The 12596-nt window shown below is 35.7% G+C and overlaps 2 protein-coding genes across 3 annotated transcripts; both read right to left on the reverse strand.

The window, feature by feature from the left end:
• Positions 1-525: 525 nt before the first annotated feature.
• On the reverse strand, positions 526-3012 carry vgll1 (vestigial like family member 1). Of its 2 annotated transcripts, none has more exons than XM_056770181.1 (4): positions 2872-3012; positions 1765-1964; positions 1294-1623; positions 526-1191 (listed from the first exon to the last, which is right to left on the reverse strand). In XM_056770181.1, exons 2-4 carry the CDS (start codon positions 1949-1951, stop codon positions 1151-1153), a joined length of 558 nt encoding a protein of 185 aa, XP_056626159.1. In that variant the 5' UTR covers positions 1952-1964; positions 2872-3012; the 3' UTR covers positions 526-1150. The 2 variants fall into 2 exon arrangements, with proteins under 2 accessions (XP_056626159.1, XP_056626158.1); XM_056770180.1 differs by having other exon boundaries at positions 1294-1680.
• A 742-nt stretch (positions 3013-3754) lies between these two features.
• adgrg4a (adhesion G protein-coupled receptor G4a) lies at positions 3755-11751 on the reverse strand. The gene is made up of 25 exons (XM_056770419.1): positions 11440-11751; positions 11241-11338; positions 11096-11154; positions 10916-10964; positions 10804-10835; positions 10557-10708; positions 10392-10484; positions 9974-10045; positions 9392-9477; positions 9241-9305; positions 9007-9155; positions 8795-8921; positions 8181-8290; positions 7888-8092; positions 7474-7639; positions 6350-6499; positions 6140-6259; positions 5963-6008; positions 5778-5881; positions 5398-5519; positions 4943-5211; positions 4743-4839; positions 4364-4644; positions 4060-4161; positions 3755-3924 (listed from the first exon to the last, which is right to left on the reverse strand). The coding sequence occupies exons 1-25, from the start codon at positions 11570-11572 to the stop codon at positions 3755-3757; spliced, it is 3057 nt and encodes a 1018-aa protein (XP_056626397.1). The 5' UTR covers positions 11573-11751.
• Between the last annotated feature and the right edge of the window lie 845 nt (positions 11752-12596).

Raw genomic sequence — 12596 nt, forward strand, 5'->3', positions numbered from 1 at the left:
AACAAATTTATGAACATCCTATCTCATGGAACTCAGGGAGAACGGTATCTGATAACTGTCAGACACCATTCCCCAGTTTTAAATGGCCACATTAAGCCTTGAAGGGCTTCAAGTTTGAGCAATCCTCAAGCAAGCCTTGATCGGGCTTGGCTGGGGTTTACTCTGGGCCACCGGCCAGGGATTTTGGCCCGCTGAATACCTTGGGCCAAAGCAGGCCAGCTCGAGTTTGAGGAGTGGTCAAATTCAAAATTAGAGATTATCTGAGTCAGATTAGCTGCGGCAAAATGGGCGTTTCGCCATTTAAAGACGCACAGATAACTGCAGATTAAACTCAAAATGAAAAATTGTCAGCACTGATGTTAACTTAATATGTAAATGAAGAAATACTCTACTAATATCTTTAAGACTACAGAATAGAATAAGATATCAGGATATAGTTGAATAAAGTCAAGAGATCATTTTGCTAATATTATTTTGCAAAATTTATTTAAAGCCCAGACTAGGCTGTTTTACAGGTTTGATCATGAGTCTGTCAGACGTTTGCTGTAAAATCTTCTAACAACAAGAAATGTGCCAAGTTGCAGAGGTAAGTCATTCCTTAATATGCATAAAACATTTGATTTTGTCACATATACAGTATAAAAATGCATATTATTCGCTTGTTTGTGTGTGTTTCTGTGAACGTGTAAAGTGTCTTTTTATCAAAATTGCCATAGGCAAATCTCTTGTACAATCTTCGTTTTCAAAAAAATTTCCAAAGTTTATTTAAAGCCCAGACCAGCCTGTCTAACAGGTTTGATCATGAGTCTGTCAGACGTGTGCTGTAAAATCTTTCAACAACAAGAAATCTGCCCAGTTGCACAAGGTCATTCCTTAATATACATGAAACTCATTCGACTTTGTCACATATACAGTAGAAAAATACAGATTTTTCTGTTGTTTGCACGTGTTTCTGTGTACGTGTATTGTGTCTTCAACCAAATTGCCTTGAACACTCTTCTTTTCTGTGTTACATGCAGAGCTTGTTTCTGAACAGGTTCCCCACAGAAGCCTTCGGGTTAACCATTGCAAAGTCCTTAAGTCACTTGTTTAGCAAAAGAGAGATGACAGACTTCCTTGTCCTTTCATTCAAATCTCAATTGACCTTCATTTAATACCAATAAAGATTCTTCTTTTCTATCACCTGCACACCTAAAATGGAATCAGAATTTACTAAATTAACATAATGAAACAAATATTAAATATCTAACAAATTGGTGCAACAAATTGTAGGCTATAGATAAGAGTGTGTACCAGAATCAAAGCTGCTATCAGTATTCATCTGGTTACTGAATACAGGATACTTAGTCCATCCAGATATTAGCTCTTGTTTGGATTGGGACACCATGACTGAGCCAATGTCAGGTTGGTCATTGTGAAGCAAGTTTAACAGAGAATTATTGTACTTGTGTTCTGCCACCTTCAAACCCTCAGTGGATACAACTGAGGGGTGATGCATGGGGGGCAGAGCCAGACCTATGTCCTGTCTACCTCCGGGCCAAATGAGGGCGTTGTTTGGAGGGTGATTCAATGACCCATGAGGGCTTGATTGAGGATTGCTGCTTGTTCCTCGCTGGAGTCGTTCTGGAGAATACATGGACTGGAATGATGTTTGTGAATGTGATTCCCATTGATCTGAATCTTCCAAAAAAATCAAAAAGAGTTTTGTTGCTTGTATACTAACAGGTGGTTATGTGTGAAATGTGATTAAAGAGGATGAGTTACTTGTTTGAGCAGCTTTCCGGTTTCGTTTGTTTTTAGAGGGTTCTCCCTTCGGTTTAGTTGCTTTGCTTAGTGCCCGAGTGAAGTGTTCATCCACCATGCTGCTAATGTCTCCTTGAAAGTAGGTGAGAAGCACACTACCTGACTGCTCTTCAGTTTTCTCAGCTACCTGGTTCCTGAGATCCTCCATGACAGATCTGGTACTGAGGTAACCATGCACCATGTATTAGTGAACATGTATCATAGCCATAAATCACTTCATCTAATCGACTGATTATTGTCAATATTGCATTAAATGAAATTTTCCCTTTGATGAAGAAAATCCAATAATGTGCTTTAACTTTCTATGTTACGTTATCATTGTATGTTACTGATGAGTGAAACTATGTTTGGCTAGGCTTCGGAGGGGGACAATGCAGATTTACATTAGATACATTTTTTATTTTGCTTAAATGTATATACTTACATAGATTATTATTTGTGAATTGAAACAGCTGTATATTTTTTAGACTGAAATATAAAGGTATATTACATAGAGAGTAAATACCAAGTGTAGAGTGTATATAAGTCTATGAAATACATGTAAAATATAAAATACTATATTTAACTTTATGTCGTCGGTTTTATTTAAGACAATATTATATAGTCATATTAACCCAACAAAAGTAAAGTAGATCTTTAATGCAACATTTTCATATCAACATTATTTACACGCATTTACATATCGGCATTATGCACGCTGAGTGAGATAGATATTAGCCTACACAGCTGTGACTGGCTTACAGTGCCAGGTAATTATCTAAAAAAAAAATATTTGCGCGGTTGCTAAACATAATGTTTTAACCATAAATGCAATTGCTTTTTGATGCTTTAAATATGCACCTGCATCTCTTTGCACAGCTAAACATTTCCTCAAAATACACTTCAACATATACCATACGTGAGGTACAAAATAATATTAAATAGTTCATACAAATCACAATAGTAAGTACATATTGATTCAATATACTGTACTTTTAAATTATTGCTATTTTTGTTGTTATTCTTAAATGATGAAATATTATTGTTGTAGAAATAAACACAAATAAAACGAAACAGATTTTTACTTACCATACAACGAGTCTATAAATCTGAAATAAAATGTACTTATGAGGTAATGGGAATATCCACCTGTTCCATGAGAGATAACACACTCCTAAATGTCTAACTGTTGGTTTTTTGATGTTTCTCTTTGAAAAAAGTTAGACTAAAAGAAACTAGTTTACTTTCTGCCTTTTATATGTTGGGGCGTAATCTCTGCACTTTAACCAGTATGAGCAGAATGTGCCTAAACAAGTTCGACCATTCAACCGTCAACTCTCTGTCTAAAAAGAGGACATAGAACTAATGTTTCTTCAGGGCATATGTTGTTGAATTCATTTTTCTGTAGACATCAATTTTATTGATAATCCCATTTACAATCGTCACATATCTTTAATGCCACAATAATTTAATCATAATACATGTTTATACAACAACACGACCACACAAAATGTTACCAAAACCCAGTTAATGGACAGTATGAACTAACATATTGTATTTCAATTATGTTTTATTGCTAAAGAACGGGCATACTTCTTTTCAGCTTTTTGGAATACTGATAAATGACCCCCTTTCCCCATGTGTTTGCATTTTACTTTTAGATTTAAGATTAATATTCTTCTTATTTTCTGTATTGACACTGTACTCGTAACAGATCACATTATTAATTCTCTATTAAACAACACATATTTTCTGTAAAAAAAAATGGTTGTTAAATATCCAAAGTTTGATAAAAACTAAAAATGCACATGAAGGCAAATTTAAATGAATGAAAAAAGAAAAATATATCTGAGCAGTAATAGCCTATAATATACTAAAATCTAATATAATAAGTAGTGATAATGTCTCCTATAATAAAAACTTAATTATAACAAAATGAATATATGCTGTTAATTACCAAAGAAAGAAAATATTACACAGAAGACTTCACCCTGTCCTGGGTCAAGCAAACCTGATCGTGACTGGACCCTGAATGTGAGCAGTCAGAGGTCTTTCTGTCACTGGTGGTCTCTGACTTTATAGATGGTGATTCTTGTAGACCTCCTTTTACTTTGGCTCCCAATGTAGCAGAGCGGGTCCATTCTAGTCAACAATCAAACATATTTGTATTGTTTTTTTCTCTTTTTCAAATAGCCTTAACTACGTTAAAATTGGTAAATGTTGTAAATGAGATGCTTATTCCTTTTTGAAACATTTAAGAACATATCTGAGCCAAACCTGAGTATTCAGTGAGTCTGAATCTCCCACAGCAGAGGTGTATCCTCCACTGTTTCCTTACATTGTCTTTCATCAAACAATAAAACAGGAAGATAAAGAATCCTGAAATACAATACAAAGGATTGCTCCAAAGATCTTGTATATACCATAATGTAAAACCTAAAAATAATCTATTATTTTAGTTAATAAACATTAGAGTATTGCATGTTTACTTGATCAGTTTTAACAATCTGCATTACGTCTATTACACATACTGCCTGAAAAACCTTCTCGCCCTACAGGCATATGAAGCACTCACTGTTACCTTGAAGACTGTTTAGGATGGAGAACAGATATAAGAGGGGTGTTTTGGCCTGACCCCAAGCAAAGAAGGCTGGTAACCAGGTCAGTCCCAGCAGGAAGGTAAGGCTGGTCACCACACGCAGGTCATGCATTAGTCCTTTTCTGCTGCCGGTGGTCTTATTGAACCGCATTTTGCGGATCTGCACAAGCACCACAGTGAACACGCCGATATTACAGACCAGTATCAGGATCACGAATGAAACCACCGTCGTGTAAAAAGTTACATCATTCTTTATCCAGCAACTGAGAGAGTATGGATGGAAATGCATAAGTTTATTTGGGCACGCAGGCTGTAATAGTTCAGCTGTAATACTGACGTTTGTGTTAAAAATGGCACCTACAATGAAGTGGATTTCTCAAGAGGTGTTCTGGTATCAGTGCTGCCGTAAGATTCCAAGTCAATGGCAAGCACTAAACTCACAACTATCAGAGGTGTACCTGCAACCACAATTTAAGGAAATTTATATTGCTAGTACCTATACAAATACATTTGAAAAAGAAAAACTTTGACGTTGAGGATATTAGCATTCTTATGTCTCACCCCATCCAAGAGCACAGCATTTGAGGATGTAAGAAGGTACATATGCATTAAAGACCTTGACCAAGGCAAGATACATATTGATGGCCTCTAGTCCCATCCAGGTAAAGGCAGCCAAGAGAAAGTAATGCTGAATGGCAGCGACAGCAATACAAAGCTCATCGCTGTCAAAAGAGGCAAACCAGGAGTTTACCAGGAATAACATGTTCAGTCCTAGCAAGGCCACTGAGAGGTTTATAAGGATCTTTGATGGATTGTCCCTTCTCAATTTCCTGTAGAACATCAAGGAATGAAAGAACAATGTGGCATAATACTGTAAATCAAATGAAAACTGCATTTTCCATCTGAATCATGAGCACAGAACGTTAGGAGCATCGTTCAGCTGCAAAAAGATCTGTCAATTCATGTTCTTTTATTTTTTTCGCTGCTAAATGATTCTGGTTTGCTGTGGCACTCACTCAAAGGCCACGTAGGTAAGCAATGTGACTCCAAGAAAGATGGAAGATACGCCACAACCCATATAAGAGATGACAGTTAGAATCTTCTCATCTTCTGGATTTATTGGGGTTTTAGAGATATCCTGAAAGACAAGGGGAAAGTCAAACAATTAAAACCAAAAAATGTAGACATGTATTATGTTAATATGCGCATCTTACAATGCAATTTTTTCATTTATAATTCCCAGATGTTTCATTAACTTTATTGATACGCAAATGTCTTTTTTTACCTTATTCTACTCCAAAAACAAAATCACCAAGGTAAAAACAAAGTGAAACTCTGATCTGATATCAGTGCACTTCATGCCAGTAAAACGTTTGGGCACACAGCGTGAACTCACCAGAAGAACTCCAAAATGTGTGAGATGATCACAGTAACACAGTGTGTAAGTGGCGTTAGACCTCTTAATCTCACATCCTTCATCGTTCCATCCTCCTATTCCATCTATCAGGCACACAAACCTTCACTGTCCAGCACACACAAACATACAAATGTGTCTTTGTATGTGTGCTTGACATTACTCACTGTTCTTATTGAAATCCCAGTAAACACATTTGACAATGGCCTGATCCTGCAAAGAACGAAAAGATCTAGTAGAATCTACTGTAGATGTGGTTTTCTGTATATTTAAGATACACATGTTGAGGAAGATGGTAAAACATCTTTATTGACAAAAGACTGGTGGCTTGTGTTTACACGGACCTCTTTTTGTTGAAGATGTTGGAACGTGACCACCACTGGAATCTTAAGGTCACTCACTGTGGCGTTGGTGATACTGGCAGACACCACGTAAGAATTCAGCATCATATTACTTTGAGTGCACTTGAAAATAAATGTGCATAAACATTGTATTTTATTAGTTTTTTTATTTATCTTTCTATTTGCATAAACAAAAATTACTTTCACATTTACCCGAAAGAGATTTTCTTTGCCATAAAAATGGAACTGGACACGAGGAGTGGCTTCACTGTTTGGGAAAAAGTTCTCGACAGTAGAAGGTAAAGATATGGATGCCACATCTGCTGTGTCTGTCTGCTCTGAAAACATCCTGTTGAAATATATCTACAGAGAAATGAGAAAATGCTTATTATAACCTTTGACCTTTTATTTTTACTTGAAGTGCACCTGGCAGAAAATAGTCTATAGGTTGAACACATTTGGATTATCATTATTACTGTGTGTTTGCAGTGAATATTTATGTCAATTTAGTCCAAAGGACTAAAGAAATTCACACACTCACACTTTAAGATCTAAAGTCACCTGGTGGTAAGAGTGAGTATCACACCTGTAAATATAAATGGTGCTAAAATAACCCTTGAATCACACTTGCCACACAAGGACAAAGCAACCTTGCTGTGTGAAAAAAACACAATTGTAAAATGACTGTGACATTTTAATATCACACATCAGAGTCTAAAGTTTCCATAATGATCTTGGTGCCATGCAGTGTAAGCTACACTGTATAAAATGTCTGTAGATTTAACGGTGAAAAACTGCTAAACCATGACAGTAAAAGACCGTAAAACAATAAATGGTTTAATTCAGTTTTAGTAACAATGAAACACCGTAAATGTATATATCAGCCAAAACAGTATTTTTTACAGTTTTTTGGGGGAAAAATACATTACTCCACTGTAAAATAATACACTGGCACCGTGTTTGTAACAAAAATATACTGTTATATATATTCAAGCATCACAGTGATTTTTGCATTTATATTTTATAAAAAATACATTTCCTCACTGTTTAATGTATTAAACACTGTATCTCTAACAAAAATATACTGTAATGTAAATACAAGCCACTACTGTAATTCTTGAATGCATTTTTTTGTAAAAAATGCCTTTTCTTACTGTTAAACATAAGAAATGGCAATCTTAAACGTGAAATCAACAGTGCTAATATCCTTTTACCGTAATATTAGAAAATGTTATACCGTATTTATAACGGTAAAGTTCTGGCAACCACAGCTGCCAGTTTTTTACCGTAAAAATGTGTTTTTGTTTTTACAAGTTTATAGAGTATTTGTCTCTCACCTCAGGGGTGAGACCAGTCTGAAAGAAGGACACTCCAAATGTGAGGCCTTGGAACTGTGTGGTGTCTGGGTTGATCAGCTGCAGTGCCAATGAAGGGGCTGTCATGTTATGATAAGATCCTGTGAACACCGTTCTGTCTCCCATGAGGTCTGTGATATACAGTATTCTGCCAACAAAGAGATTAACAGAAACGTTTAGTATTTAAAATGGTTTTAAAGGAAGATATACTAAGAAGAACGTTTGTTAATTCATGTTAATTCATTAAATCTTCACTTAAATAAATTCTTATTCTGGTAATAATGATGCTACTGCTAAATGGAAGCCTTAGACCTATAGAAGTTGTAGAAGTTCATGTTTTCGCATCAAATTATGACCTGATATTGAAAAAAAAAATCTTTAGGTATGTTTACATACTCATTGGTGACTTGGCTGAGGTTGGTTGTATATTCACAGATATTTGAAAGTGTATTTGTAATGCTGCTGGCCAGCACTGTGGTCAAGGTTGCGATCTTAGTGACCGCAGACAGTTTATCGATAATAATCTCCAGCTGTGCATCAGTCAGACTGTTCTCGTCCTTCAACAGATCCTCAATCAAATTCACAATATCTGCTGAATTGTCTGGGAAAAGAAGCATCAAAGAAAGAGATGAATATTGGCTTTTGGCAACAAAAATTGTATCGATGTATAGACTTATATTGATACTTACTAGCTGTAACTTCAATATTTTCCAGATCTTCAAAATCTGATACGGTCGTCATGCACATGCTCATGTCTGGTGGGTCCCAGACTGCTCTGTCAGTTTCCCCGTTTAATTGACTAAAAGAAATGTGTTAAATGTGACAGATTCTAATCTCAGACCGTGTTGTAGAGGTTACTTTATGCCTCTTTTATTAAAAGTTCTATTATCACATTACATTCTCCTGACTTTGTAAAGCTAATAAAATACATCTTTGTTTTGGTCTGTCAGCGACAAAGCCATCCAACTCAGTTAGAACTAATGTTTGTCAGGCATCTGAGCAATATACTGTATAGCTTATTATTAAATTAAAGGATATTGCTTCTCACGTCTAAGATAAGACATATTAATCAGTAAAGCCGGCACAGGTTTGTGTGTATAGACTGTGTGCAAAACGACGCTAGATACACAGATGGAAAGCAAGTATTGTGCAAAGCCATTGAACTATATCTATAGAGACAAGCAACATTTATCTGAAACAGAGATGTGATAGCACAAATTTGAACTCCCAGAAGTCACAATAACAGTGTTAAATTGAGTTCATTTGCTAGATTCATTGTTTCATGTTTAAACGTAGGACTTACCAAAACCTTTTAGCACTTTCCTCGCCTTTCACACACCACATAGAATATGGGGTTTGAGCCGTCATGTCAGGCCATATGTATATACCATACACTGTGTGCGTAATTTCCTCAGGACAAAGACCCGGTTCTACATAAACATAACATTCATAACATCTTTAAATGTAAAGTCTAACACGAGTGCTAAGCTTTGCTAATCAAAAATGACAGAATACCTATATGGAGGACGTGGACTTCATCATTTGGAACTTTTATAATAATTGAATCGTTCGAGGATCCGTTTCTTAACAGATCAAAAATCAGCCCCTGTGTCCGTATGACATCCACTTTTCCAGGAGCTTTAACATGAAAGCTGCTGATGTACCTGAAAATTATTTAATGTTACTGTTATACAGCAGAAAATCATTAGTTTTCATTTAAAATATAAATGGTCAGGCTGAGACAAATACTTTGGAAATCCTTCTAGTACAAGATTCAATGGTTCCATTCCTTGATCTGCCAGTGTTTGTTGAAGCTGGTGACAAAAGAAGCACATTCAATTCAAAGGTCTGCTCTGGTCAAGGCTTTTAGAAATTCTAGAATTTTGGTATCTTTACTCACCCATCGCTGTAGGGTGTTTTTTGGGGTTGTGATATTTTCGCTCATTGTAAGGTTGAGATAGACTCTGAAAAAAGTGTCTCCAAAATCTGATGAAACCTCAGTGAATTAAAATTATGATTTGGATTTCTAAAAAATACGTGAGTGGTGCTTGCCCATGCAAAAAGCGAAACATAATGTCACAGTATTAAGGTGTGGTTGACAAAGGTCAAACTGGGAGATATACTGTTTGCAGCAGGTCTAAGTGAAAAGAGCCCACCACCATGCTGAAGCCTATAGTATGAGCACCGACCCAACAGGTTCAGAGTCTAAACGCTCTGTTACCTCATGTCTGTGTAATCATTATTTATACTTTTATATTTGATATATTACCACTTAAAGCTTTTTGAATTGTCATAGCTATTTACAGTTGCAAGCATCACTTGCAAAATTAGAACAACTGCATTTCATAAATCTATTTTCTGCAGAGTAAGAGAAACGATAGAATGACTTTGGGCAACACAATTTTCAGCTGGAAATTATCGGTAGCTAAAATAATGCAATATAAAAAGGTTGTGCTATATGTCATGCTGGGATTTAATTTACCTTGGTCTGGTCGTAAAATAGTTGAACAACTTGTATTTTCCATTTCCCTTGTCTGTAAGGATTTCTGAGTTACTACATTGGATTTGGCAGAAACAAAATGCGATTATACAGCTTTCTTAAACATTTTAATACATTTAAACGGTGTGAGTGTTACTGTCTTTGTTAAAAAAGAATTTATAGCAGTTACACTATAAAAATACTGGGTTATTTTTAACTCAGTGTTTGGTCAAAAATGGACAAACCCCATCAATTGGGTTTAATTTTGACCCAAAGTGTTAAAACAACATAAACCAGCATAGGTTAATTTAAAACCCGGGTTGGGTTTGTCCCTTTTTGACCCAACACGGAGTTGAAAATAACCCAGCATTTTTTCAGATGTACTATATGCGTTGAAAATGAAGCTTGAGATAACACTGACCTGACGTTACAATGTGTGTATTTTCTGTGACAGGATACTTGGTAGCAATAGCAGTAGTCAAAGAAGGATCCACAGTAACATTGGGAAAGTGGGCTTCAAAATAAAGATGAAGTTATATACTGAACACTTTCACACAAATAATTAACCACACACACACACACCCACCTACGGAGAGGACGTATATAGATGTTGGATCTGTTTTTAGGATGATGTTTTTGTCATGGTTGTAAGAAGGTTTAAGGAGCTTCTGTATCTCAGCCTCTGTTTCACTTACATCAGCTCCAGGTACCTCTCTCACAAACACCAGAAGGTCAAACCTTGAACAACAAAAGGGTAGGAAAGAGTTCACATACTGTCATGTACAAAACATATTTTACAAGAAACGTATTGTCTGGGAAATTTTGGAACCTACCATTGTTTCTTGTTTGCCTGATTTCCTCTACCCTATAAGACATAATATAATATTAACAGTATGTCAAATTTTACACATGTTCTGTAAAGTGTTGTGTAATGTTGTGCAATACCTGAATGTCCTCTTTAACGTATGGATTTAAATCATCAATTGTTTGAGAGCTAAATTGGAGCACAGATGACGTGTGAGGATAGAAAATTAGAAATAATCTTTAAGTGACAGTACAAGTTGTTTGAGCCATGTTATCATGCAGAACTGTATTTAAATAAAACTTAAAACATTTAAATGTTACCTTAAATGTGATAGGAATAAAGAATGCACTGATAGGCTTTGAGGGAAAATATTCGTAAGCTGAAATGTTGGAAAAAACATGTAAAAACACAAAATGTTTTATTATAGATCAAATACCAACCTGTAATAAAAAAACACGATCTTACCCAAGTAAGAAAGATCTCCTTCATTTCATTCTCAGTGTTGTAGTTATTGGTCTTTTGTGTTATAGACGTGTTCATTTTAATTTGATATTTTGACCATTCTGAAATGGGTTAAAAGTTCATTAAACATCAACATCTCACATCACAAGTTACACAAGTTGTATGTATTCATTCCAAAGAGAGAAAGAAAATATTATCTCACCACATTTCAAACTTGCGTCTGGCATTGGTTGGCATCCCCTATACTTCCAGTCTTGCTCTCTCCACATCACAATGTTTCCATCTACACATTTCCATGCTTCCAGCTGCTGAGCGCTCAACTGCTCTCCCCACATTCTGAACAGGTACAGATACCCAAGCAAGTTTTTCCCAGTCTCAAAATCTATTACACCTCCAACAAAACGATGTGACACTCCCAAAGTCAGGGTTCCATTTGTGGCGAGGAACCTTGGAAACGTTTCATTTAAATGAAATGTGTGATTAGATCCATCTACGATCACCTGGAATAGTCTAGCGTGACTTGACCATGTAAGACAAATAGTGTGCCAGGTGTTTAAGGGCAGATCGTATGCAACAGTCCATTCCTGCCCAAAAATTGAGGCTTTTAAATTTCCCCCTATCCCGGCCAAGCCAAGTTCCACGTGTTGTCCCCCGGGACCCTTGTAGTCAAAAGCAGTCCATTCCGAAGTACTGATATTTCTCCTGAGGTCAACACATACGCTCAGTTCCTCTAGAGGGGGTATAATACAATTCTTATTCAGCTGCCAAAAACAGGATCCGCTCAGAAAGTTCACCTTCCTCCCCCATAGGCTTGAATTTGGTCCGGCTAAAAGTTAGAATACAAATAAAAAATCTCATTTGTAATCTGGGTTTGGAGCAATTTAACATCCATTGACAGTTTCAATTTCCCTTTGACAAAATGCAAGTTGTAATGATGATAATATAAAAATGTAATATTACAATTTATATAATAATAAAGTAAAATTCTGAATTATTTTACCTGCATGAATGTGACAAGAGACAAAAATCCACGCGTATGTAGTCACAGTCAGGTATTTTGCTATTATATGCATGTTAAGTCTAAAGAAAAATAGAAGACAAAAACACAATAATTGTTGAAGTGTCGTCACATTTCTCTTATTTACAAAGTAATAATTATTACATTTCAAAATAAAAGCATTTTAAAGGAAATATCTTTTATTTTATTATTTTCAAAGATAAGACAAGTTTACAATCTATTTTTACATTCTGAGTTATATTGCTACTTACTGTCTTTTGGCATGTCTCTGGATTTAATGTGCTGAAATATAAACAGACCCAAACATTCTGGAAATATAACAAATACTGCCGTAGATTTGA

The sequence above is a fragment of the Triplophysa dalaica genome, chromosome 16 (genome assembly GCF_015846415.1).
Source record: "Triplophysa dalaica isolate WHDGS20190420 chromosome 16, ASM1584641v1, whole genome shotgun sequence".
In the NCBI taxonomy this organism is placed as follows: Eukaryota; Metazoa; Chordata; class Actinopteri; order Cypriniformes; family Nemacheilidae; genus Triplophysa; species Triplophysa dalaica.